This window comes from Drosophila miranda, chromosome 4, assembly GCF_003369915.1.
Source record: "Drosophila miranda strain MSH22 chromosome 4, D.miranda_PacBio2.1, whole genome shotgun sequence".
NCBI lineage: Eukaryota > Metazoa > Arthropoda > Insecta > Diptera > Drosophilidae > Drosophila > Drosophila miranda.
In genome coordinates, this window is record NC_046677.1 from 18,705,833 (window position 1) to 18,733,734 (window position 27,902).

General features: G+C 42.6%; 2 protein-coding genes across 4 annotated transcripts; one reads left to right on the forward strand and one right to left on the reverse strand.

Annotated features, from left to right (window-relative positions):
• Nucleotides 1-840: 840 nt before the first annotated feature.
• Nucleotides 841-27,773, reverse strand: LOC108164206 (zwei Ig domain protein zig-8). 3 transcript variants are annotated; one of them, XM_017299836.2, is made up of 8 exons: nucleotides 27,311-27,773; nucleotides 26,219-26,513; nucleotides 7,584-7,870; nucleotides 6,023-6,100; nucleotides 5,608-5,740; nucleotides 2,347-2,590; nucleotides 1,923-2,020; nucleotides 841-1,824 (listed from the first exon to the last, which is right to left on the reverse strand). In XM_017299836.2, the coding sequence occupies exons 2-8, from the start codon at nucleotides 26,361-26,363 to the stop codon at nucleotides 1,559-1,561; spliced, it is 1,251 nt and encodes a 416-aa protein (XP_017155325.1). In that variant the 5' UTR covers nucleotides 26,364-26,513; nucleotides 27,311-27,773; the 3' UTR covers nucleotides 841-1,558. The 3 variants fall into 3 exon arrangements, with proteins under 3 accessions (XP_017155325.1, XP_017155327.1, XP_033249673.1); XM_017299838.2 differs by lacking the exons at nucleotides 26,219-26,513; nucleotides 27,311-27,773 and adding an exon at nucleotides 16,010-16,111; XM_033393782.1 differs by lacking the exons at nucleotides 26,219-26,513; nucleotides 27,311-27,773 and adding an exon at nucleotides 8,877-9,203.
• On the forward strand, nucleotides 16,819-17,474 carry LOC108164208. Its single transcript, XM_017299839.2, has 2 exons — nucleotides 16,819-17,124; nucleotides 17,190-17,474. The coding sequence occupies exons 1-2, from the start codon at nucleotides 17,056-17,058 to the stop codon at nucleotides 17,403-17,405; spliced, it is 285 nt and encodes a 94-aa protein (XP_017155328.1). The 5' UTR covers nucleotides 16,819-17,055; the 3' UTR covers nucleotides 17,406-17,474.
• Nucleotides 27,774-27,902: the final 129 nt, after the last annotated feature.

Sequence of the window (27,902 nt, forward strand, 5' to 3'; positions counted from 1 at the left end):
CGGAATAAAGAACCGAAAGAACGGCCTGCCGTGCGTAAGCACATGCGGTGAACAATGAACAGCATTCTATGAAAATATCAATACTAAAAATTAGTTTAAATCGATTAAATTCATACAATCATTGGTCAGCAGTTTATTTTCAAATTAAGAGCAAACAAGATTGGCGGGGATTGGGAAAGACACGTATCAATCAGTGCAAATTGAGTTTGTCCGTAATATATTTGCACGCAATTAAAAGAGGGGATGGCAAGCGAGTGCGGATAATTATGATTTCATTTAAGAGACTCAACTGCGAAAAATTATGCGTGCAAACACACGACCAAGCCACCACACGGAGCTGATAATCGCGCATTCGCCTCGTACGCCCGCTTGCGATGAAAATTAGGGAGCGGACCGCATTACTGTTGACCAACGCTACCCTTACCAGTGCTGTTGACGCCTAACCTGAACCCACGACAGCCCCCTACATTTCCTGCGACTGTGTCGTTCCATATGTGTGTGCGTATGTATGCGTGGAAATGCGAAATAATGACTCGTGTGCCGGCTTATCCGCTTAATTCGACATACTTTTGCCTGCTCTGGTTCGGTTAAATTTCCATGTTTCGCTTGTGCTATCGAGGTCTGAATTAAGGTAAATTAAGTTACGCTCACGTACATTACTGCGGATTAAACGACGAAATGATCAAACAAAAGGACTGTCGGACTTCGAAAATAAAACGGGCATGGCGGTTGCGGGACTTAATTAAGTACAACTTTTTTTGATTACCATGAAAGTAGCAGCAGGGTTGAGTCAAACTTAGAATATACTGGAATTAATGTAATATAATGAACGTTACTCAATCAAATTTAACAAAATTCTTTTTATTGTTTCTTACGAAGTACATTACGTTGAATATATGTACATACGAGTATAGCTATGAGTATGTGTATTTGCTATTCGCTTATATCGCAGTTGTAATCCATTTTTTATTTCTTTGATAGCCTGTTAACAGTAATGACAGTTAATTTCAATTAATTTGAGGTTCGGTAATGTAATTTTCAGAACTAATAATAATCCTAATAATAATAATTTCATTCTCAAATTAATGAGCAAGTTTTTTCGATGCGTTGTCATAATTATATACATTATTTAATATGAATGAATATTTTATTTTCAGTTGTACCTTTCAAGTAACTTGATTTTTCCATTATATTTAAAGCTATGCGTACAAATAAGACCAACGTATAGTATTAGCTTTGTAAGTTTGTTGTTTGCCAGATGCAAAATATACCCAAAGATCTCCATAAAATGATTAGCAGTCGTTTTCATAGCAACAAAATCTAAAAATATTACTATGTCTATATTCTCTTTTCCCATAATTTCCATCATGACCGATAAAAGTGATTGTATGTAATGTATTGATGAAAGTATTTACTGGTTGATTGAATATACATTACACACAGATTACGAAATGGTTTCGTTATATTTGATGTTCTGGATCGTATGTTTATGTTCATCCTTAGCTATTAAATAGTCCTATGTACAATATATTCAAGTATCCACACTCATAATTACTTATCATGATTCAGACAAAGCTTCCCTTAGGTCTACGTCTACCCGTAGCTGTTGCCGCTCCACCTTTCGGCTGACTCTGATTGCTTGCGGGTGCCAGTAGTTGATATGCAGAGATGATACATTCGAGGAGGCGTTGGAGCAGCTGCAGGAGAGTAGCCATCGCACAACTGAACTGGCAACCAACGCCATGATGAGAGCCATTCGAGTGCTCCGGTTGCTGCTGGCCACTCGGAAACCTTTACTCTTCTGCATCGCCGCGGGGCTTTCATCTGTGGGCGACGAAGAGGCGAGAAAAAAGTGGCATTTAGAAGACGGTAACACCAGATACCCGCTTTAGTACTAGTACATTGGTACTTGTACAACTCACCATTGATGACATTGACCAGCACACTGGCCGCCTCCGCTGTGGTCGGCAGGCACGTATAATTGCCCGTATCAAGCAGTTGTGCATTGGCAATGCGTAATCTGTAATACATTGTAATAAGGTCAAGTCTTGAAAACACTGTACATCTTAATTGCTTCCCTCTCCCAGCGTCTCCGATTCATTAATTTGGATTCAACTTCATCGATATATAAAAATATAAATATAAAAATACCAAGCGATGTGCCAAGTGGAAGCGAACACACCTGCTGCCCACTCAGCATTACATCCCATTGCCCTTCACGTGACGTTCCATTCTCCTGGTTCTCGAAATGCCTCAGATTAGAGGAAACTCCGTACTAACTGTGCCATTTTGTTGGTAATGATGAAAGTGATTTTGCTAGTATACTAGCATGTTTATACGACTTACCTGCTCTGTAGCTTCTCTGTCAGAGTTGATTCCATGGAGATACGCTGCAAATCAATGGCCGCATCATTCGGATGGGCAACAAACGGCGTTAATATGTATGGGCCGCGATACCAGTAGATGGGACCAATATCCTGTGCCGATGTCGTCGGCTGTTTTACCAGGCATGTGAGCGTTATGACGCTGCCCACTTTGACGTACAAGTCCGTCGGACCAGCAATAATCGCTTTGGCATCTGGCGGCGTAACTGCAGTTTGGCATAGATCGGAATGGAACAAGCAACAAATTGATTAACAGCATGTTCAGGTGCTCTCTTCCTCCCGCACACATGGGGGGGGTTGGCTTCTAATCATTCGTCTGGCTAACGCATAATTCAATGGGTTTCAATTGATTGGGAGGGTGGAATGGGACTCCCAACAATTTTCCAGCAGAAGCAGCGCCACAGAGCGTACTTGTGCGTGGCATTCCTGGGAGCATGTGTGCTCCGGCCTTATACCTCGGAGGGACAATAGCTGTATCCCTGATTTCAGACTGATAATGAGCAGGTTGTGCCGCTCAAATTGCAGCAAACGGGGGCCGAAGAGGGGGTACGCGATGTGGAGCGATTCTAGTCATGGCTTCAAGGTAAAATCGATTTTTAAATCTTATTTATAACACCCTATCTTATTCATCTCTCTATCTGTTCATCTACATACTATATGGGTATATGGAAAGAGCAGAACATTTTTGTAATTATTCAAAAATTGACATTTTCTGATGGCATTGTGATATCAAAAAGCCCCTATAACAGAAAATAATAAGTGAGTGGTGCACGGTAAAAAGATGTTTCCGACCTTTCGGATACCTTTTATTCCTTAAGATCTGAAAATCATAATCCTGCAACCTGTTGAGGCTTTTAGATCTTTTCTGAAGAATTGAAGACACATTTTAGGATACGAGTATTGAGCAGACTGGTCTTCGCAGATGCACTGGGTATGAAAATCTAATTTGTAACCCCGGACACAGAATTTTAGGTTTGGTTTTATGTAAGTGTCCTTGGGTTCTGGCGCGTTTATTCCCGACTGATGGGACTGGCATAACATTGACCCATTGTTTGTCAATGAAGTTGTTGGTTCTCGAGGGTGGTCTCGCATTTTACACACGTTTTTAGTGCTGTTAGCCAGTTAATGTGAGTCAGCTATTGTGTTGGTACAACGTGGGTGTGTGTATCTGGTGGGGTTTTCTAAAATCCCTACTGTGTTCTCGGGAGAGTAGAGGAGAAGAGCTTTCCGTTCGCTGACGCAGCTGCCGCAGACAGGGACAAATGTGCACGCTGCCTAGTACAAGACCGTTTTAGGCACTGAAAACTGCCTTAATGTTTTTCAGTGCGTTCAGTCCACCGTTTTCGGCGAACACAGCAGGCAGTCAGCAAAGTCAAATGTTGACGTTGTTAATGATGTGCGGGGTGGCACTGGCCGCAAGGACTCGGTCGGCATTCAAGCCTATAAGCGGATTTCAACACTCCCGAAGAGCAGTTCAGCATTGAGTAGCATCAGCGAGGGGAAGAGCAATCCAGTTAGTTAATTAACTTGGCAATGGGTTGGTGTCGTTTGGGTAGGTCTTAAATACTATCGATTTGAGAGATTGAAATTGTTGGAATGGCTAGAAAAGTGAAGACGGATGAGGTCATAGATTTCCCTAAAAAATACAAAGATTTTTTTTATATCCTTACTCTGTAAACGGTACAGAATTATTTAACACTCCCAAAGATCAGTTCAGCATAGAATGGTATCAGTGAGGGGAAGGATCCTTAGATCACTCGATCAATCAGAGTTCATGCTTCTCAGAAACAAAATCTCTTAAACCAGCTTACAGAAATACAAATAAAGAAAAATTCCCTGAATGTCTTCCTAAAAATATCTTGAATCTGATGTAAATCAGTGAACAATTTTGTGGTCTTGCGCCCACGTGATTCGCGTGACGACGTCATAAATATTTTGATCACGATTTCATCGCTAGCGAGCACTTCCTTCGCTCCGAATCATTAGCATATATTTCGTAGCTTAACAGAGCAGGTGGCGGCCCTTCAGAACTTCCCATGTCCCTTGTCCCATTCCTGCCGCCGATGAGCTCCAGGCCAGACGAGGACCGGGCACGAGGCCGGATTACGAGTACTATGTATGTACATCCGCAATGCAGCCGCACCCGAGAAGGATGTTTGAATATTTTGCATCCTTAGGCACTTGCATGCTGAAATGAGCATCTGCGGAGGCTGCAGTGTTAATATGACTTTGGCTTTTGATGCGATTTACACCTTTTGACTCGACTTGAGTTCGTTATAAGATTGAGGCAGGCAGCTGCTGGAGGCAGGTAATTTGCTGGGAAAGTCTTTTATCAGCCGGTATTCGTCACTCGTGCACTGTTGAGAAAATAGCTCGTGCTGGGCTTTGAAAATAACTTATTTAAATAAACAGGCTACCGAGTGCGCATAGTCGTCCACTGAGAATTTCTCAGAGAGAATATCCCAGTCATTGTAGAAAACTGCTCCGGGTCCAAGCACACAACCTCCTTGTTGGCTATGAGAATTAATTTAAAACTACGTATATCAGAGACAGACGTATTCAAGCACATACAATGCCATGGACTTCCTCAACAGGCGCAGCAGGAAATCCATTGTAGAAAACCTGTGCGAGAAAGTGGGCAAGACAATGTGGGGGGAAGGAATGGGAGATCCCAACCTCCTGGGTCCTTGGTGTGCATTACAACAGCAGGCATATGAATTTAGTATTGAATTTAAATTCAAATTGCGTTTGCATGCAAAGCGTGTAGAAAAATAGACACGGCGCATCGTAAGCCGATGGTGTGCGGGCAGGTGCCGACAGTTGCCATACTCTCTCTGAATCTGTAGAGCTCTACAATTGTATGAATAAATAAATAAGTTAGAATTCTTCCTATTGAGTAACTCAATCTTATCCCAGTCTTCTAATCTCTAATTCCTGTGTAAGGAATTCATGGAAGACAAGGATAAACCACTATGAACTATTGGTACGTACTCATTGCCACACACACTCGTTGCCCGCAGTTGCATCCATCCACCTCAAGCTGACAAACTTTACGGCCAATTTACAATGCCCTTCACCGGAGAGAAATACAGTGTGTACGTGCACTATGTATCATAAGTTGCCGTTGCCAAGAAATTGCTAACAATGCGTAGGAACACAGGGCGAAAGGGCGGTGGGGGGTAAGGGAAAGCGAAGGAAAGGCTGGGAAGGTTGGCTTACTCACCTATGACATTCAGGCGGAATGCCATCGAAATCTTTGGCTCCGTGTTCACTTGGCACTCGTAGATGCCGCTGTCACGTGGCTGAGCGTATTTCACATGCAATGTCCAGTCCTTGGAGTCGGCGGTGCGTACAACCTGCACAGCCCAGAAAGGGCCGAACAGAAGGAGAGAAAGTGGAGTTGAATGAGACAGGTACGGGTACAGAGAATGCACGATAAATCGTGGCCGGGGACGAACCGTCCTTGGGCGAATTTAATCAATGCATACAAGAGCCTGGCCCGAATTGCATACGCAATTAAGCTGACTTGGCTTACAAACGATGCCAGGTCGGGCTGGCGGGCACTTAATGAACCAGCGGGGATGGGGGCTGGAGACAGGCAGGGGAGCTTAAGGGGAGACTAGCTTACGGATACGCACCTTGAAACGCTCGTCAGAGGTGTAGGTCAAAACGCCTGCAGTCAGGATGTGTAAATCGCGTTTCCTTATCCAGGATACCTGTAAGAAAATGACAAAAGGGACACCAAATGCTGTTAGAGCCAGTACTTAAGTAAATTTTTTAAATTGGGTTTAGTCCTGCCGCCCGGCTGCTCTGGAACTCCGGAGAAAACTGAAGCCGAAAGTAAAGGTACGAAAATGTGATAAGCAAAACGGCAAAATAGTTTAAGCAGCCAACTCTGCTAAGAGAGTGGGCTAAAGCTCATCGCAAATGCTGTGGTACGCCCCAAGCTAAAGATCCGGAGAAAATCAGTTTAACTTACACAAATATTTACATATATTGTTGGTTTGTTTTCCTGTTGATTCATTACGGGAACCTAAAGGTATAAGACCCGTTTCCTTGTATTCGCTCAAGTTGATTCCAACACTTTAATTGGAAAATGGATTCGCAGAGGAATGCATCTTGTAATTTCGTTTGCTTTTCGATTCCGACTTACAACCCATCCCAATCGTGGACTCCACTTGGAACGGATTTCACTGTACAGCACAGAGTCCATTACTGTTTAAAGGCGGCAGCAGGCGCCGAGCACACACGTGGCAGACAAGGCATTGTGCGAGCCAGGACAGAAGCCAGGCCAACGGCAGAGAAGGGAAGAGAAATGTAGACAAGTGCGTGCCCAAAATGTCAGCAGCTTAAAGTTTCCAAAAGCCTCCAAAAAAAAAAAAACTTCCTGCAACTGCCGCTACGGCAGGCAAAAAGTAATCTCGCAGACTGCCCCAGGCTACCAAACTTTTCGCTGCCCCAAAATCCACAAAAAATTAAGGGGAGGGCGCACGACACAGCATACAAAGGGGCGAGACTAAAAGTGTCGAAGTGGCACAAGAAGGCAACGCCTGAGACCTCCTCTTAAGGTGTGGCAAAGGGATTACGGTGGCCAAAGGTCCGCAATAGTAAATCAGAATCAGAATCAGAGAATGTTTCTTTCAGTGGAGATGGATAATGGTGATGGCAGAAGGTGATGTGAATGGACACGGAATGGAATGGTGCCTCTAAAACGGCTTTTCTACACTGGTAAAATTTTTTTCTGTTTTGCTTTACAATATTTGTGAATAATATATTTTACTCTGAGATCCCGCAGCAAAAATATCTTTTTTTTTTTGCAAACGCTATCCCCCACTTTGTACGTACTTCAACACGAATACATTATACCCTTGATATCTAAGAGCAACTCAAAGCGGAAAGGAAAACACAAAGAAAACTCAATGAAAACAAAGCAGGGAAAATATATGAATGAGAGGAATCGTGTGTGGCGACTGGACCTTTGTCATTAAACCGCCAGAACAAGGGTAAAAAGATCCAAAAGATGGCTGGGAAAGCGGAACAGAATAGCGATACGGAAAGTTGTGCACACTGCAAGCGAACTTGATTTCCCGCTTGACTAGCGGTCCAAATGTTTTCCTTAAGAATGCATTGAAAGGAAAGTCCGCAGCGGAAAACCTATTTCTCGATAATTTGGCAAATGCAATCGCTGGAATCACTTACCGACTTATCGCCCAGATGGTCCACTCGGCAATTGATGGCCGCCGTGTGACCTGTTCGTGCCGTTATATTCCTGGGCATACCAAAGTCAAAAAGTGGTGGCGGATAGGTTGTCTCGTCTATTGGGTGCTCTTCTGGCTCCTGCTCCTCGTCCACGGCATTGTTGAAATGAGCAAAGTGCTTACTGTTCCGGACAAGAGAGGCAATGTAGACGTAATCGCTTTCAATAGACGCTTCGGGCGAAGAAATCACTGGCAGCAAATCGTTGACGCTGGTGTTTCTGGACTTGGCTGAAAATAGGTAAAAGAAAAGAAAGTAGTACAAAATAGTATCAATATTCGATCAAGAGTCTAATTTCGAAATTTAAACTTCTCAAAGATGATTATATAGCATTTTTTTGTTAAAGACTTCTGAGTCACAAAAGGGTTTCGAAAATGGGTTTTAACCCATACAAAATGGACTTGATTTGTACGTAGAATATTTTTAAAATCACTAAACCATATTTAACAATACGTGGCTATTGTGCCAAGAACTATCCCTCTATATTATTGGTTGAAGCCGCATTGTCTGTCATCTTTTTTCCGCCGAAACGTGCTCAGTAGAACAAAGTTAGAAGTTAACTCCCACAAACTCTCATAAGTTATAAATCACTCGCTGGGTGCCGACAGACCATCTAGACCGTGCTCGTCTTTGACAAAGTGCAATGCATACCTCACGTACGGGCCGTGCAGTCACACTTTACGGCATAAAGCGAAAAATCATGTTTTTGCATTTGAATTTATTTGACACTTTAATGAGCGCACAATGGCAGTCGGTGCAGTTGCCAGACGAAGAGCGCGACTTGCTTACCGATCTGGCCAAGTGGAGAGGTACGCTCTGTCTCGTAGCTCTCTTGCTGAATGTCAGCCCCTCCAATCCGTAACTAGGTCACTCACTGTGCCGGCTGCACTTGAGTCTTTTTGGGCCACTGGGTGGTACTTGTGCATGTTAGACACAAAAATCTAAATTATTTAAGTGACAGCCCCCGCCCGAGCGGGCCACCCTTATACGTACGTTGAGGAATGCGAGTTAGAGGGAGGTGCAGAGATTTACCGTGTACAGTGTACCGAATACAATTAGAACTGGGACATGTGTATGTTTTCTTCAAATGAAATATTATCAACTCGTTTCAGACAACTTTTGAATAGATTTCCTCAATTCGTTAAGCGAAACGAATACAAAACAATAGCTTTTTTAATGTATTGAAGTGTATCCTTTTGCGGCAATATCAAGCTGTTCACTTTGAAAAATGTTTACCAAAACAATGGACGCCGAAATAGCCTGCCGTCATATGAAAACTGGAAATTCCGCACAAAAACGAAACTCGACATTAAATCCCAATGCGAGTGGTGCACTTCTAGTTGTTGCAGAAAGCTATCCATCAGTTGTTGTTGTTGTTGTTGTTGTTGGGGGTCTGTTTCAAGCCGCAAACCCACACACGGATGATGCACATTCAGTTTTGGGCAACATTTGAATGCTCGCGGAGCAACTGATGCAAATTTAATTTGGACACCTCTCGGAAAAAACGGCGAGCGCGAGAGTGTGCGAGTATCGGAGCGCATAGCCTGCACCCGAGAGTGTATGAGCTGCAACTAATGATGTTACAGGCACTCGCACTGGCATGCCTCTTTTTTATCTAACGATCGAGCGCAGTTTACTTTGGTTTTTTATCTCTTTGACAGTGTTTTTCCCGGTGTGGTTGTCCTAATGTCCTGGTATGGTTGGTGGCCCTATTGCTGCGGTTGATGACTGTCATCCAATGTTCTTTGGCTTCCGTCACAGTTCGCTGAGTTTTTTGCGGCGTCAACTTCGTGTTTGGTTATTTTTATTTTGACTGCAGCCGCATACAGCGAGTGGATAATATAACAGAAATGGAGGCTTATCCTGGCTTACGGGGGTTGTGTATTTGCCTTGGAGCAGATTGGCTATAGTCATAGAAGCCCTCGTCTTGATAGCAAAAGAAAGTCTAGTCCGACCTAGTAAGCGCAGCATGAGCATCAGATGAACGCACTGTACGGTTTAAGCTGAGAGGTTGTGCTCTCGACATATCATTTTTTGCTTGCTTTTATCTGTCTCTAAGAAGCTCTCTCCCACTAAAGCTTGCGCTCTCTTCTTATGTTCCGCATGCCGCTCTTTCCTTGTGTTTGATCTGAGCTTTCGGGTGCTGCTGCAGCTGCAGCATTCAATAAACGGTTAATTCCATATCCTCTTCTAAACAAGATTAAAGAAATGGCTGAAATAGTGTGTCTAAATAATCTTTTAGAAGGATAAAAACAACGTCCAATATTTATATATTTAAATCGCTAAAAACGGTAAAAAGCAAACAATTGAAAATAAGCTTTAAGATTGTTTTCGGCTACAAATAAATTATAAAGTTTCCCACACCCATACTCTTACCGCAGGGAGACAAAATAAACGCTCATTCAAATGGCTTGGCTTAAAACATTAAAGCCACAAGCTGCGGCTTAAGGTAGTTTGGCAAAAGCAGACAGGAAAAGGGCTTCTGAAAAATTCAATAAGCAGCTTGTTCCAGCGCAATCGTCGAGGAGGACTCCACTCGACGCAAAGTGGGTGTTTGGGGAATATTTATTAAAATCGTTGTGTACAATTTGTATTTTGCATATCAAAAGGCGTCTGTGTATGCACTGTTGCCCAACATTCTTGTGCGGCAGCACTGCATGCCCCTCGGGCTTGTCTATAATTTGTTCCCTTCTTTAGGTATGGTATTTTTTTGAGCGAAGTATCACACACTTTATACACGTACACAGATCAGAGTTTGCGCCAGTGGCCAGCGGAACAGCTCCTTTCTGCGAGTATAAAACATTTCTAAGGCTTGGGTTCATTGAAGCTAGCTCTGGCCAAAACAAACGGCCTCGGGTCAGGAATCTTTGCTAAATAGACTCTGCAGAGATGGCCAAAGATTGAAGGGACTGCTTGGAGTACTAGTATTCACGACTGGAGCTCAGTGGGTGTCGGCAGTGTGCTTTAGTAGAGAGTGCATCACAGCCCCGGGCTGTTGGCAGAGGTCTTGCTTACACGAAGGATGTGGCCAGAAGTACAGTCCAGACAGCATGGGAACGCGGTAGGGTGACCCTCTATTCAAAGTCGAATGGCTTTTGAATTTAGTTGTTAGACCGTTCCTACTCTTAAGATCCAAAAACTAAAAATGTAAAAAAGTATTTATCGAACATTTTATTTAATCAAACAAATTGTATTTTATGTTAGATCAACTTTCAGCACCGTCCCCTAGTCCGACTCCATGCCACCTCTCCCTCAAGCTTGTCACAAATTTCCTTCAAGGGAAGTTTCCGTTAAATTCCATTCAAAATGTTCGAAGCAAACATTTGTGATGCTGCTGCCCCCAGCCGAAATGGAGAATTGATAAGAATCTGCCCTCCCTCCCAAGTCCAGGGATTGGAGCTGGCACATTCAATTCCGATTGAGCCCGACAGAGCTCTTCGGACACATTTGTACAGCATTGGAGTGCATAAATATTTACGACTATTAGTTTTTACTCGGAGATCACAACTTTTTCGATTAACTGCAAACTCACTGCGACTCAGAGAAAATTAGCATACCGATGGGACCAGAAAAACAGATTCCGAAGGGGGGTATCTCGGCGAAGCGACAAAAAATACAATTAAAATAAATTCTACATAAGCCTTGTCATTTCCATTACTCTGTCTAAATGAGTTCAATGCCAGATCTATGTGAAAACAATTCTCAGTCCCAGATATGTCGACGGTATGAATATATGTCTGTGGATGTGCCACAGGAACTATAGTATAATATGTCCAAAGCCAACGAAAGGAGGGTTTAAGAAATTAGTTTGAGTACGCATTCTGAGACGTTATAGTCGCATCCCGATAGATCTATGCAATGGATGAAGCATTCCAAGAGGGAATAGGTCTACCTTGAATTTAAATTTGTCGCTAAGTTTACTTAAACATATATTGCGCCGCTCTAAATTTACCTTTGCAAAGCATCAGAATGCCGCATTCATGACCACAATCATAGCCACAAAGTATTCGAAAACGGAATAAATAATGAGGCGTACCGCGGGCTCAGAAAAGTCTATAAATTTTAAAATCGCAATTAGGCGGGGCCTGGTAGCTACAGCAACAATTCATAAAATTCGCACCGAGCAGCGTAAAGTGAATTTCCCATTAAACGAGTATGTTGTGAATTATAATATATTCAGTGAACCATACTCGTGGCTTTTCATCAGTTCTGGTAGACTACTCCCATACACTTCCCAAAAGAGGTAAACTTTTTCAGGAAACTCCCAACCTAGACCAAATGGCGAATCAATTTTTAAGGTGTGCGTAGTATTTGGCCTGGAAAAGTTTCCGTGCTCTATGCTGATAGCAACCTTCAACGCCTTTAAATCATCGGCTGCCAGGAGCACACGACGCTGAATTGCCTGCACACCTGCACAGCCCAAACAGAGCAGAGTCTCAAATAAATTTACATTTAGATATGTGAAGAATATAAATAGGGGAACGATGAAATCCGAACCATTTATTTCAGCAAAATGAACCACTTTTTTACCCCTCTATTGAGCTCATACTAGAACCCGTTCCGCTCCCCTAAATGCACACAATCCCTGTACTCATACGGAGACGATTTCTTGTCTCGTGAGCATCGGAAGCTTTTTGTCGAATGCTCCACGGTCACGCTGTCATCTCTATATTTTATAGAAAACATATCATATATTGGCTTTGGGTAGAATAATGGCTCGCAATTTGTAGAGCCTACTTTGGGCCCTGCCAGACAATGAAATATTCTCCATAAACTCGCCCTCGTGTCTCACGTTTGTGCCTGTGCCTGTGCCTGGGCTTGTTCTTGTACGAGTATATTCCCCTAAGCACCATCATCAGTTACAAGTGTGAACAATAAATTGTCATCAGCTCGGCTCGACTTTGCTTTATTTCTTTTCAGCCGGGCCCGCTCTTCAATTTGGACGTATTTCAATGCTATGGTGCTGTGGTGCCTGGTGCAGCCGGGGGTGACGCAGTCTGCTCTACAAATTGACACACACAAAGCGGAAGTGCGGAAACGGAAGCCAAAAAAATCGTGCGAAGTTTCGCTCTCGTTTGAAGCTGACATTTATTGCGCACATGGCTCCAGCCATTGGTTTTTTATGCACTTTTGGTGGTGCTTCGAAGACGACATAAATAGACAACGGTTTTCAATTTACATACACGCTATTGTTGGTGGCTGTGATTATCATCAACTCGAGTCTGGGTGGCACAGTTCGGTCTATAAGTAGTGTCGCATATTTCTTTGCCCACTAATGTGGGGTGCTGGAGTGCTCTTTGATACGGCTCACGTTGTGCAAGGGATCTAATATGTTTTTTTGTAAAGGCTGTAGACGCAGAACTGTTAACATTATTGGCACTAAATGGCATATGACATGCATAGATATGAAGAAAGAGGACAGTTTAATATCCAATAGACAATTTCGAGAAGGTCAAAATTATATTTTATATACCCTTCCATACCATTTCGAGCCGAGGATGCTCCACATTCCCACTCTAAATCTCTCCGCTTTAGACCCCACCCTTTACAATTCAGTGTCTTTCCCTCGACTAATATAAATATGGACCCTAGCGACAGACACGCTCGGCAAATGAAAATCAACTGGGAGCAGTCATTATGGCGGCTTTCACTTTCACTTTCCCCCTCGCTAATGTGTTATGAGAGCCCAATGCAGAAGACGCTTCCAAGCATCCTCTGAGGGCGGCTTCCCTCTGCCAAAGGGGCGTAAAGCGGGCTGAGTGCTAGTTAGAGTGTGTTTAAGCAAATAGGTCGTCACACAGACAAGTCGAAGCCGAAGTCGCACTCCAACGCGGCAGCTTACATTGTAATCTGGAGAACAGCGAAGCCAGACAAACGGAAAACGGCAGAGCACAGCCAGCCACAGCTGTGTGCCTCGAACCTGCAGATACCCTAACCAGGCCATTATAATTAGACGACTACTTAGCAGGCGAACCGGTGCAGATATGCAAACCCGTCCCACAAAGTCTGCAAAAGTCAAGGCAGAAGTTCGAGATTTTTGTGAAGTAGAACGGGAATTACTTTCGGGCATACAAGCCACACAAACATATCCCTAACATTTGCGAGTGAGTTTCTGTCGAACAAGTACTCGTATTTACACTTATTTCATTTCTCCCAGCGCATTCTTTACGGTTTGCCTGGGTTGTGTATGCTGGAGCAGGAGGGCGGCACACTAAGGAGGGAATCTCCCTTGTTTTTTCTGATATAAAATTCGTTTTGCTTCTCCGCCGCCTGAGATCTCTGTCGCTCGCATTGGCGCCACAGAGCGTATGAGTGATTAAAAGTTTCAGCATTAAGCAAATTGCGTCTAATCCTGGCCAGGCCAAAGGCCATTTCCCCTTCCTTCGTGCTTTGCGAAATCCTTGTCGCCGCTATGCTAATTATATCACGCCACCATAAACTTCCGACATGCAAACGTGCCAGACCAATCATCACAGATTTGACTCCTTCAATCTGCTGCCTACTTTTGGCGCATTTATTGGATTCGATTATTGGAACTCCGATTTGACCGCTGCCAATTACTACGAAAACACATATATCCTCCTTTATTTCGGCAGCTGTCGGTCTCAAGTTCTGCATTTGTTGATCATTATCATTTGACCCCCAAAAAGTTTTTAATCGAACAACAAGTTTGGGGCCAACAGCTTGGGGTTGGGCCACGTTCAAGTACGTGATGGAACTTTGACTCGATTGACGCCAGTATGCTGCCGCATGGCTTCTACCTATACCTTTACACAATCCATTCTGCAATACCCATCATATTTTTCAAATCTGCACAGCTTTGGCAGTCATATTTAATTTAAAATATTCTTATTACGAAATTAAATATTTTTAATATAATCATAAAAATAGACTGATAGCGCAAGTTGAACATTCCAATGCCCCCTCATGGCATGGTGTGTCCGCTTCTATCATACAACACGATGCCAACTGTACTGTGGGACAACCGCGATGCCAGATAGCCCCAGTGGTACAAGTCACTGGATACAACCTACAACTCTGCAGATGCCGAGGCCTCTCGCAAAAACTATGACTGTTGCATGGCACTAATATTATTTATGCAAGTACATACACACATATGTACATTCAGTCCCTGTATCCGAAACAGACCTACAAACTTATATCCATATATATTATATTTGTAGTGATGGTTTTGTTAAACCCATTCGTCGAGGAAGTATGAATACAACTAATGATTAAATGCGTGAGAAAATACTCGTCTTATATTCGAGTTATTTGAGCTTTGGTAGGAGCTCCCGCCTATTTTTTGTCTAGGCGGGAAGCTGGCAGAATTCAAACAGTCAGCCATGGCAACCAGATACTCCCACACAGGCAGAGGCCCGTAATGAGCTGCCAATATGTCGTGATATCTCCGCAAAATAAGTAGGAATTTGACTCCTGCGAGTACTAATGCATTTTCCTTGGCTGAATGTTTCTAGGAGGGTTTCCTTGACGATGAATAAAGGCTTGTATGCTTTCAAGAGCTCTTCTCCTCTTCTGGGGTCTTGATGAGTCTACATTTATGACATTTTTACATCATCCTCGACAGCGACACCGTCTGCTGGTGTCGGCATGCTGCTTCGCTGTCGTCAACCTGGTTTCGGTATGTGGTCGAACGCCAACAAAGATTGCTTAATTAGCTCAATTTTGTCAGAAGGACTTGTACTTGTGACTATATTACGCAGGAAATGTTTATCCTATTGGCTTTACTAGTAAGATTAAGGCAAAGTTAACGAGGAATCGAAGGGGTTGTGTTAGACTTTTGCATGCAACCTGCACGTCTACTTTAATGCCTGAAACCATTTGGGATCGATTGGCCTCTAGGCAGTTTGTTTTTTAATATCCGACCCTTACATTTTATTGTATTGCATATTCGGCGTATGCCCCAAAGTGCTCAGCGGGTACTTCAACCGCCACCTTGAGAGGGCCAAAGGAAGAGCCCGAAATGTTGCCCCGTGGGTGGCTCTTTGGTGGCACAAACAAGCCCGAAGATATCTGCCCTTTGATGCCTTTTTGGTATAAGATTTCCCGCTGCTTTTGCATTCACTGATTCCACATACCAGGCTTTATCTTCTCAAAGAGTACAATGGCCGCATCCAAGATGAAATATTTATAATATACCACTGTACGAGTATATGCAACACGATGCAAAGAAGTCTGATTCTTTAATTGTTTTATTCCCGCGTTGCTGTCTTAAGAAAAATGTGAATATATGCAATCCGACCCTTGAACTATAGTTCTAGCATTTATAAATATATAAAATGCTTATATGCCTATATAATAGGAAGCAAAATTAAAACAAACAACACAAAACAAACAAATAAGCCTACCGTGAAACACTCCATATTCTCCATTTCCAATCACTCCGATTTCCAGTTCCTCTAAATTTTCCACTTCGCTGTTCGCTTTTTTTATTTCACGGGTTGTATATACTAACAATTAAATTGAAGGAAATTACAAAAATTAAAATACAAAAATTAAAATACAATAAATAATGAAATTGTGAATTATAAGAATATTTAAAATTTTGTTCCTTGTTTTATTAACCTATCCACTTCACTACCTACCAGATCAGAGTAATCATTTCACTACCTACCAGGTGGGTACCCATTTCACTACCCATTAGATATCACGAGTTCGCGGTAAAGGAGGTGGTGTCCCCATGTCGTCGGATATTGTAGGTAAAAATGGATTTGATGATAAGAATTCGTGAGGGTTTGATGGGTGGGATGTACTGGTGGTCCGTTAGTTAGTAGTCATTTCACCACCTCCGAACTAGTGGCCAGTACTGCAGGGGCAGTACTCGTAATGTAGTCAAAAACTTCAAGATCAATTACCTTTGTGTGACGGGAACACTCGTAGCTGTGGCATGTGGGAACGAATTCGTTTAAGCTTTACAGAGTGTTTATCAGTTGATTTTTCTACCTCACTGAGACGAAATATAGCACTATCGGATGACAGTGTCGAGAGCCGCCATAGAAACGATGCATTCGATATTCGAGCAGAAAGAATTTGTGTGTTTTGTTTATCCGCAAAACTGGCACTTGAAGCTTGAGACTTGGCTGGCAATTCACTTGTCAGCTGAGCAAGCTTTTGAATTCTGTTTACTCGTCAAAAACGTGTGTAGAGAACGGGAAAGAGGGACTGGAAGGGCGTATGAGACTTCGATGAAGAATCATAGAAACGACAACAAACAAGCCACAGGCCCAGCGGACAGCTGGACATTTCGGAAGAGGGGAAAGAAATCAGGCTGCCGGACCAAATCACCGCACACCATGAATAATACGAGTATAAACAAATCGAGGGCCAGCCGACGTTGATGAGCAGTGTGCCTCAGTCCTCGAACGGATTCATTCGCTAATCTGGAACCAACGACATGAACAGCATCAACTACGCGGTGGAGTTTGACCACGATGAGAACATACTGGAGCACTGTAGACCGGCGGTGAGTATTGGCATTGACCCAAACAGAAACAGAAACAGAAGGTGAAGGCCCAACTATCATTTCAGTCCTATCTATCGGAATGCCTGGCCTCGCTCACCTTGGATGACGAGAGTTCCCAGCGTCTCCGGCAGAAACTTCTGCTCTACAAGGCCGAAGCAGACTTTCTGGAATCGCAATTCGACGCAGCCGACTATTATGTTCAGAAGGAGGAACTGATCTTCAAGATCGTTTGTGAAATCAAAGGCATTGACTATGATCAATGGTTGAAGAATGAGCCGTAGGCTTGCCTTGGCCTAGCCTTGGACCCAATGTTTGGACCAATTCAAATAAAACAAAATTCTCAAAACTAATACGTCTCCTTTTGTTGGTTTTAAGAAGGGGCTGGCCACCACCACCCACAACAAATAGGGCAAGCTCAAAGGCCAGAGAAACGACTCCTGGATGATTTTGTATGCGGGCGGCCTTTTGTACGATACATTACCTTGACTAGATATTAATTTAAGCCATGTAATAAGACACAGCACATCACAATCAAACACACACATGCCCGAAAGTATTTACAAGGCCCTAATGCCTTACGAGACCCACAATTTGACAATGGGGGGAATGGGGCTGGGCCTGACTGCTCCGATTATTGCGTTGACAGCCCCAACTTGCCAGCTCGGAAAGATCATTGGCGGAATTCAATAGGCAGGCTCATCAATGCCTGTTGAACATGTCCATTTGTAGATACCCTGAGAGAATTAAGAGAGCACGTAACATGACTTTATCGACAAGCAGAGAGAGGCGTTTCCGGTGCCATAAAGTAAATATTCTTCATCAGTATCGTAACCGAATCGCCCCTCTCTTGAATATATTTATTATTATAATTATATATAGTAATATATAATATTCTGCTTGGTCGTACCGCAGTCAAATCATGTACTTGTTCTAAGTTTTCCCTTTCACATATTTCGTGTGGTATACAAGCTCATGTGGATAAGGGAGCTGTTGCTTATTTGGATGCTTATACCTCATTTGGGGAAAGTGAATTTCATTTTTTCGTTTGAAGTAAATTGAGCTGACAGTCAGCCAAGATAACCTGTCGCAAGATGTCTAGGAAATTGGCAGAGAATTCGCTCCTTTCGAGGGGTAGGGCGAAGGGCATTCGTACACACTCATTCCGTTCTGTCTAACTTCATTAGCGTTTAGTTAAACTTGTCGGAATACCAGCCCATTTAAACTTAACTTCTGGGAGGAGAACTGCGGCTTCATTTAATTAAACTCATACACACCTTCCCACCGCTGGCACCATCCAGCCCTAAGCAAATAAATTGGAAGACACACACGTAGATCAATGGTGTTCGAAGGAAAATTTCGCGGAGAACTCCTTCCTACTTCTTAATACCGCACTGGGGATAAGCCGTGTAATTAAGCAAAATTCACCTTCTACCGGTTGGCGGTTTGGGCGTACGTGCAAGGACCCCGAAGCCCCAACGAATTAATAACGTCACAATGTTGCGCTCGAAAATTTATTGAGATGCCACTTCTAACTCGGCCCTGCCCGCCCCTCCCCACTCCGTCAGCTGTCACCAGCCGGCGGGTTTCTGTTTGGCTGTTACCACTCCATTAGCCATGGCCCGCATTTCAAGCGCCCATTGCGCTTGACGGCTCCCGTCCACAATTTGGGTAATTTATTTACGACAAGGTGTAGGGGAAACATTTAAAGTGTTTAAAGCCCTGCTGGATACAAAAGAGTCGCTTAACCTGCGTCCTTCTCTGCGAGTATCGATGGATAAACTATATTCGGATGAATTCCTAAGCATACGTACTTCGAAAATTATGTTTGGTTAACCAAATTCAAAGGGCTTACAAGTCCTTATAATAGTTTCATGTATTCCTTTGGCTATGACCATAGGCCAGAGACCTGTTCAGTAAACGACTTGCCACACAGATCCAAGCGGCAGCTTTAAAGCTGAAAAGAAGCTGCCTTCCGAGCCAGATGCCTTCACTCTTACGGTGTTTAAAACACCAAAACGTCGATTAGCAGCTACTGCTTTGGGCTGGCCTGCTGTTGTCCAATGCTTCGAGCCTGGATGTAAAATATTTGAAGACATAAAACTGTCAAAAGTAGCATAAAACACTCTTTGACCCAACTTTTGGTCAGCGCTCAGAACTCTTAGCGAAACATGCCTTTAGCCCAAAAATCAAAACTTTGTAGCACACCTCCCCACTCATTATTTTATTGCCTTGCCCAAGCCAAACACTCGCAGCAAACTAATAGAGAACACGCGCCAGCAATTAAACACGTCAACAGAAGCCCGAACACTATTGCAGACCACATACACACAGACTCATTGTACTTGTAAAATGAACAAGTAAGGAATACGAGTACCGGGTAAAAAGTGTATCGGGGCCGGTCGCAAGGAAGAGAGTACTGCTCTTGTCACCTTCAGAAAGTCGTACTAAAGTACGAGTAAGTAATGGCTAAATATTGAATACGTTTAAGTATTCAGTGCAGGGATTGTTTCTACAGGGTATTCCCAGTTCGTCTTTGCAGTGCACACACTTGCTTTGGGTGTGGGTTTGTTTTTCAAATGTCACAATTGTGCGACCACAAGGCCCGCCTGGATCACGAACACAAACAGGAACACGGAGAGGTAGTGAGAGTGTGGGTTTGCGTACCTTTTGCCAGATGCTAATACCCATAGTCCCGACTGCAGCCTTTGCATGGCTCCGTTTCAACATGCACCCGAGGGCGACAGGGGTAGTGCCTAGTGAAAATACGAGAACTGGCCAACTGCGGTTGATCATACGTAATTGTTGGGGCTACAGCAATAGTCCCTCGAATGAGCAACCAAGCAAAAAAAAAAGCTCTGTTCTTGCCATCTCTCCCTTTTATTTGTGGCTTTCGTGACAAGGTCTACTTAAAATGTCAAATACCAAGTTTTGTGGAGTGGGCTGTAGTTTAATTAATTGCGTATGCCGCCGATGTTGGATTAAGGGTGCTCCTTAATTAAAAATCTTAGGCCAAAATCTCACGGGTCTTTGGCAGGAGACACAAAGCACCTGTTGACCTTCGCTAATAGTGTCTTTCAAATAAAATTGCCAAGCGTGACGACAGCTATGCAAATTTCAAGTATATTAAACCCCTAAACAGTATATTTTGATTGCTGTTAACACTCAGAAGTCCACCCCTAGCTGGCTGGCTGTGTTGGGCCTTGTCATCCCAATCAGGAATATTTATACTTTACACGCTATACCGTCCGTGTGTTGAAAACATCTGGTCGACTACAAGAGCCGCATAAAGAGGCTGGAAATATTCATCCGAAACCACTTTAACGTCCCTCTAGTCAAAGAAACGCCATAGAGAGCTACGAATACTAGTAATAGTAGGTCCAAAATAAAAGTTTGAAGGCATCTCATCGCTTTTTCCACAACGGCTTTTCTTAGAAAAAGGGAGTCTTGACCTTAAATGCCCAGAGCAGGGTTCCTTGTGCGACCAAAAACAAAATCACTCAATAGCAGAATCAGCTTATTGTCTGCTTTGCGATAAAAGTGCAAAAAAAGGGCTGAACGTCCTTCATTATTCATTATAAGCATTCGGCCCATTCCCTTTTCCAAACATCGACCGCAATAATTTTCCTTGATATACATATGTATACACAGATACACACACGCACACACACAGACACAAAGAAACTGAAGTCATTTATCTTGACAGGGAATTTTTACGGCTGCTCACTTGATCGTTAGACAACGAGAAAGCCAAAACTCCTCGACCACAAACTTTCATCAATCTTTCGATAACTTCGCTTGGGCCGCGGTGCTTGGTGGTGGGGAGCTTGGAGCGTTGTGGAGCAGGTAAGCACCTTTCAGTTCAGTGTCATGTAAATTTGTTTGCACACTTGCACGTAGCCAATAAAATGCTCAGAAAGTGTATGGAAGGTCTCGAATGGAACCCAAAGAACAAGTCAAGAGTTCCCCTGAAAGGCATTCCTAAATAAATAAATCATGATGGTTTTTTTCTTTTGCCGCGAAGTCCTTGAAATGTTTACGCCTGCAACACGCTTGATGGAACTTAATAGACTGTGTTTTTTTTCGTGTATTATTTCTGCCATGTCCCGACTTTGACATCAATTCCTGGCCAATAAATACTTTTCATGCTTCTCTGTATAGATACATACAAATGTATGTACTCATACGGCACTCTCTCATCCACCTTATTATTTTGCTGCGTCCTTTAAAGCCAACATTCCTTGACTTCCTGACTTGTTTTATTTTGAATATAATTCAGCGTCCTAGTATCTAATGTGATACTGGGGCACGCAGCCCCAGCTTGTCGCTCCACTGAACCTAATGAAGTTATTGTTGAATCCCCCTCTTTTCAAGCAATACGTTTTCATTAGCCAGTGCTGGCGAGAGATCCTGAGTCGGCGCAAATTATTTTCAATTATTTAATTGGGTAATGGAAGACCTAATGCAGTGTTTATGAAAATTGCCGTCGGCTGAAGCTATGCCCCTGAACTCGCTTCATTGAACTAATAGAGCAGATGGCTAACATACAAATTATATATCTAGAATTTTAGAATCGAAAATATTTATTTCCAGCTTAAATATTACGGAAAGGAGTCTTTCAATGTACCACTAACCATACACCGAGCTTGTCGCAAACGAACTTTCTGGACTTCATACATATATAGATTCCAGGGTATTCGACTCTGGCTCATGGCTCGAAACCCTGGGAACCCCGTTGAAAGTTAATTGAAAACCGATGATCCCAGCTCCCAATAGAGATTACAAATTGGTTATTACCTTTTTAAGTGTCCTGCGCCGCTCTGGTGATCCCACCCGTGATGGACGGCAGAATTGTTGGCTCAGAAAGAGTCCTATCCATGCATTACCGAGACAGACCGAGTCCTATCCCAGCGGGACAGAAGCGCACCCCTTGCAAGATCCATCGTATCCCCCGACCTGGCTATCGACAACAAGGACTTTGACTATAGATAGATCTTGTTGTTGTTAGGTTTAAGATAGATACCAATGTTTTCCACTTGTTTATTTATTTATACTTAGCTAAGTTTTGATTAATAAAACTATTGAAAAATCATCCTTGCAAAGAATCGGGGAAATATACCTGGCTGGGGTTGTTTGAGTCCTTACCAATGGATCAAGGGTTTTTCCCCACTTACATGAACCTATGGAACGGCCCGCAAATAACGGAAAAAACAATCAATGGCAATCAAGAGGAGTCGTGAGAAAATGTTTCCTGGGCAGAGGCGAATCCAGCGAATCGAAAATGAGACGAATGGCGGGAAAGGGCCGCAGGAATCTAAGAACACAATGCAATTTCAATATAAGTTAAGCGAACAATTGAAAGTTTCTTAATTGTAATCCTGCGGCATACTTTCGTGGAACGGTAATTTGAAAATGAGCAATGCAACGCGAGCATAGGAGCAAGAAATGGCTTGCTTATAGTTTGAAAGCCGAAGGATGAAGTACCCCTGCAGATCCGAAGCCATGTACATTGCAATGGAACTTATATACATATATGATAAGATTCCCACCGTACGCTGTAAAGTTAAGGGTCTGTGCAGTTATATTTTGCCCTCACACTGACTTTAATCACTCGGAACAATAAAGAGCGAATCACTTTCTGCAATTCCCAGTTCTTGTAGTCTAGAAAGTTTGGATGTTGTATAGCCAAATTATTTTAAAATTGCACAGAACATATACAGACCACAAAAATAAGTAATAATAATACTTTCGGAATATCGAATGCTTGATAAACTTTCTGGACAATTAGCGCAATTGAAAAATGTCTGAAAAGTTATCAAGGACAATATGGTACGGTGCTGATTTGTACTAGCGGGCGGAAGGTACGAGGAGTACTCACTTTGAAGCGGATGTCAACGGCACTGCGAGGCGCGCTCCATCACATTTCTAATTACGAAGTTCCCCGAGGTAATTAACTTTGCATGCATTACACAAATTACGCAAACAATGCGAGCGCCACACCGAACCTTTATCAACTCAATTACGAGGAGAGAAACTCGCCCGCCCATCCCCAACTCCGAATGTGTCGCAGAGATGCTTTTGCGAGATAACCGCAAATAAGCTTTGTTTGTAATTTGGCGAAATGGTTGGGGCTGTTGCTTCCCGCCTCGTCCCACTCGTCGTCCCCCTCAGCCTAGCCTATCAGCGGGCCACCATCGGGAGAACAAGAGATGGTTACAGTTGGTTCAGAGAGCTCTGGTACAGTAAATACTCGCAATACACTGCTAGTTTTTATTTATTTTATACTTCCTTCTTCTCTTTTGCTGCCCTTTCCGTTCCGGGGCTTTCTTATTTGTATACCCTGAGATGTTGTATTATATTACACATTTTTATTCTCCGAATAACGAAATATCGAAAGAATGCACGTAGAAAACAAAAATATACGCCAATATAAGCTGAATCTCCACTCTATCTCCAAGTCCCTGGTGTGTTCTATGCAATATGGTCATATGAATTGCTCTTTCTGTGAAAAATCGACACAATAAATATTTCGCACATACGACACGACACATGTTTTTTAAATATGTAAAACAATTCAAAGTACACTTTGGGGCGCAAAAAACAAAGGAGAATGAAATGTACATATAAGGCAGGACAATAGGCGATTCAACGCAAGCGACCAGCACCCATGATTTTTATGAGTCTGTGTTGATTCCCATTCCCTTCCAAGCTGCTGCGGCCGCTTTAATGACCATTGGTCGTCTGCACAGAATCCTATGTCTACTCGTGTTTCTGTAGGACAAGTTTGTCCTAGCAAAAGTAAACCGTATGAAACAACCGTACTTCTCATCGACAATGCCTATAGATCCTACGATACACATACGAGTATGTAGATTGAGTACGTGCTATGCAAAGTTTCTACTTCTTTTGTAATGTTAAATATAAGTTTTGGTAATTAAAGTGAAAGCAAAGGGCAGTGCCTCTTCTCTCTCTTGTTTTATGATATGATGATTCAATTATTTTTATTTTTCTACAGCCACGGGTAGGAATAGAGCTGAAAGACAAATAATTAATTTCCATCGTTTTGGCAATTGGTACTCAATGCTCTATAATTTGTCATAAAACATAAACAAAGCCATTGTAAAATGTGGCTACCAATTAACCATTGTGGAGATTACTTTTAACTCCAGAAGGCTTTTAAGTAACTTTAGGTGATGCTTTTACTGCTACTCTGCTATCCTGTAATAAAATACATCACCGAAACTTTCTTAATTGTCCCGTAATGAAAATAATTCATGATATAAAAATTTCACGCAGCTTTCACTTGACAAGTTTAATTGTGCGGCCAGGCTGTGAGGTCATAAAATTATTTTACGATCTAGATTCTGGCCAAAACGAGAGCAACCCGGACTTCTCCCTCAAAGGATTGATTTTAATGGTTTTGCGTATTTATCTTATTATTTAAATCGATGAGGGACGTTCACGGGCGCACTGCTTGCATTCTCGTGGACTTTCTTCAATACGAGCTTGACTTCAGCACAAAAAACACAAAAGGTTTCGCATTTTTTTTTAGAATGCGCTTGACTTTGCATTAGCTTGTCATCCCGATGAAGATGCATGGAAAATTGGCATGGAGTATGCGTATTTCTGTGTGTTACAAGCCTTTGACCAATGTCACAAGTGCAAAGTAGACGTGTCAGAGCTAGAGTATCGATTTCTAAAAGTATGCATGTCGTCTCAAGCACGTGCTTGTTTGTCCCAGGCCATTCTTGCAAGCTATACAATCTGCTCCTAGAAGAACTTAGCAGCTTACGAGCACGACATATGCAGAAGAAGAGAGAAAGCTCTGGCCCGCCGACATTTATGTAGGAAACGAAGGAAAGAGAGACACGAAGCGGTCGTGGTTTCGTCGCGTCGTCTGTATAGAGCAGTAATCAGCTCTGAGAGAGCCGTAAGAAAGAGGGAGAGATCACTCAGTTCTCAGTTCAGCCACTCAAGCTCATAATAACTCAAAAACATCCTTATTGTAAAACTTGGAGCTTAAAATCAGTTTGTCATACTTATCAAATAAATGGAAATTGGAAGTCCAATATATCTACCGGTATATCTTGCCAATCTCTATATATATATATAAGCTATAGATGCCCATGTGCTCCACGCATACCGCGGGTAAACCTCATCCAAGCCATGCAATAATAGACATACGAGTAATCATTCAACTCGGGACGCGCTCATTCCCCAAGTGTTAAAGCCGCAACTCCCCAAGGGGAGGGGCACAAAAAATAAGGAAAGATAACATAACAGGGCCTTCCTTCTGCTTGGCGGCCTCCTAGTTGCAATATGTAACAATATGTATGTTGATTAACATGGAGGACGCGCTAGCTTGCCGCTTGTCGTTGCGCGTCTCCCCAGCTCCCCAGCTGCCTTGTTCCTGCTCTTCCACGATTTAATTAAAGTCTACATGTGCTAAGTAGATTTTGTTCTTGGGTTGCTGACTTCTTTTTTCTCTCCCTTGCATGTACCATTCGCTTTCCGCCTGCTGGCCATAATTGATTTAGGCATTTAGTGCATTAGACATCAGTTAAAGTTCCTAATATTTAGTTGTGGGGCGCTTCTGAGAGTACATTATGAATGCGGTTGAATTTGTGAAAGTGTGCAGAATGTTATTCGTCTAAACTTTTTGTCGACATTGAGGTTTTGCATGTTGAGCAACGAATTTTTCACTGCAAAAATGTTTTTGAGCAGTTTTGCCCTTGCAGCTTTGAACTAAAGTTGGTGGGTATTACATATTCCATAAGATAGTTGAGAAAATACCCAGATACTGGGGATTTACTCATGTGAAACGTCTTTCGTTAGTTTACAGTGCGTGTTATACTTAAAGTGATTCGTTTAAATACCAAGTTAAACAAGTGTTGATAGCAACTCCAACGGCACTCTCTGAGGATCAACAACATACTGTATGGGTAGATGCGGCCGTAGCCCAATTACAGTTGCTGCTGGCTTAGAGCTTATACAAACATTATTCCCAGTTACAAATGAGAATCAAATATGTATAACTACTGGCATATGGTTGTACATAGGGAAATGGGCATCAATATTTACGGATGCAGCTACTTACGTGATGACTTAATGCCCTGCCGATTCCTGATTGCTTGAGGCAAGTGCTGGGCCTCCAATGACCATGTTCTTGTTACACTGGTACTTGTCATAATTGTGATGACTAGCATTAAGGCGCAGCCTTTACATTTCCCGGGCAGGGCCATGATCCACGCGCTTGCTAGTTATACTCAGATTGATTCTGTTCTGATTTGTTCACCCCACGTGCGGTCCGCTGATTGGAGGCATTTATCCGGATTTATGTGTAGGCTTGAGTGATAATTCACATGGTTCTCAATGATGACGAAAAGTAGCGACTGCAAAAGTAAGATGGAACTAGATCAGCACATTGTTGTACGTGCTTTCATGCTGTCGGCCTGCGGTTATCTATCTAAGTATTTATAAAAAAGGCACATCGTCCCGCACATGTCAGTGTCCATTTTCCCGGCAAACAGAGTCTTAGCCAAATGCACTCCGCCGAACTACCGAATACTATATAGTTATCCAATAATTACCTTGTACATTTTCCGCTTTTCCTGCTGCTAGGTTACTATTGTTGTATGTATACAATAAACAAAACACTCAATGGCTGAAGAACCTAATCTTAACGAATCAAACCGGGAAAACACTTCTCGTGTCTGACTTCTGGCTTATTTTCTCCCCATAACTACAAGTTAATTAAACATCTCCCGCGTAACCATTAATCACCTGGACAACGGCCATGGAGGCAGCGAACTACTGTTTAACTTGTATAGTACCAAAAAAATACGCTGACAATAAACCTAGTTTCTTTGATAGGCTCCAAATATATGTAATGAGGGTATAGATCCCTGCCACTTTTGCCTGTGGCATATTATGGTTAAAAGGATGATAAATGTGGGACAAAACAAAGCATACGCTTCAGATAAGTTTAATTTTGCCATATTTTTTGGTAAACTCTTTTTTTCTTTTATCTGCATAGATATAAAGGTTATCTGGGAACACGCTGTATTGCAAAAGGCGGTTTATTTGAGGTATCCGGTTCACGTCCTCAAGCGAAAACTACCTCTATTTTAGAAGACTCATTAAGATCTGTAATAAGATCCCTAAATTACCGTATTAATCTACTACTCACATTGACTTTTACTTCTTGGAAGGAGATTTGTATACTGTTGATACTGATATTATAATACTTTTAATCATATGACCATATTTTGGATTTGTTTTCTGCAACGCTAATAGTGCTATACGGCGTTATTTAACACTGACCGATCGAAGCTTTCAATTGGTAACTTTTTTCAAACACAGCACTCAGACATTGAATCAATTCTGCCCGCACTTTCCGGTTAGACGACAGCACCAATCAAAAATTCATTAAATACGTATTTTGGCTTTTGACATTTTCTTTGCATTTGAAGCAAAAATTCGCACAACACCAAAGCGCACAACGACGACACAACTACGAAAAATCTTGATAATGTAAATTTCACAATCAACGATTCCCCGAACACGTGCGCCGCGAGTTGTGGGATTTATCAAAGGACTTTTCTGAGTTCAGAAGAAAATTTCTGTTGTTTCCTTTTCCGCGGCCGAAACATGTTTGTTTCACTCGGCAACCGAGTCCAGAGCTTTCCGTACTGTGTCCTGAAGAAAGCCGCGAAGGCACTCACTCACGAGCACCTCAAAGCCGAAGTTGTGGCTGTGCTTTTGTGAAAGGAATTTTCGCC

Coding starts and splice junctions, on each gene's coding strand:
- LOC108164208 (XM_017299839.2), top strand. CDS start 17,056: ATGAACAGCATCAACTACGCGGTGGAGTTTGACCACGATGAGAACATA. Junction 17,125..17,189: donor TGGAGCACTGTAGACCGGCG/GTGAGTATTGGC, acceptor CTATCATTTCAG/TCCTATCTATCGGAATGCCT.
- LOC108164206 (XM_017299836.2), bottom strand. CDS start 26,363: ATGGCCCTGCCCGGGAAATGTAAAGGCTGCGCCTTAATGCTAGTCATC. Junction 2,021..2,346: donor ACAGAGAAGCTACAGAGCAG/GTAAGTCGTATA, acceptor AATGTATTACAG/ATTACGCATTGCCAATGCAC. Junction 1,825..1,922: donor GCTGGTCAATGTCATCAATG/GTGAGTTGTACA, acceptor CGTCGCCCACAG/ATGAAAGCCCCGCGGCGATG.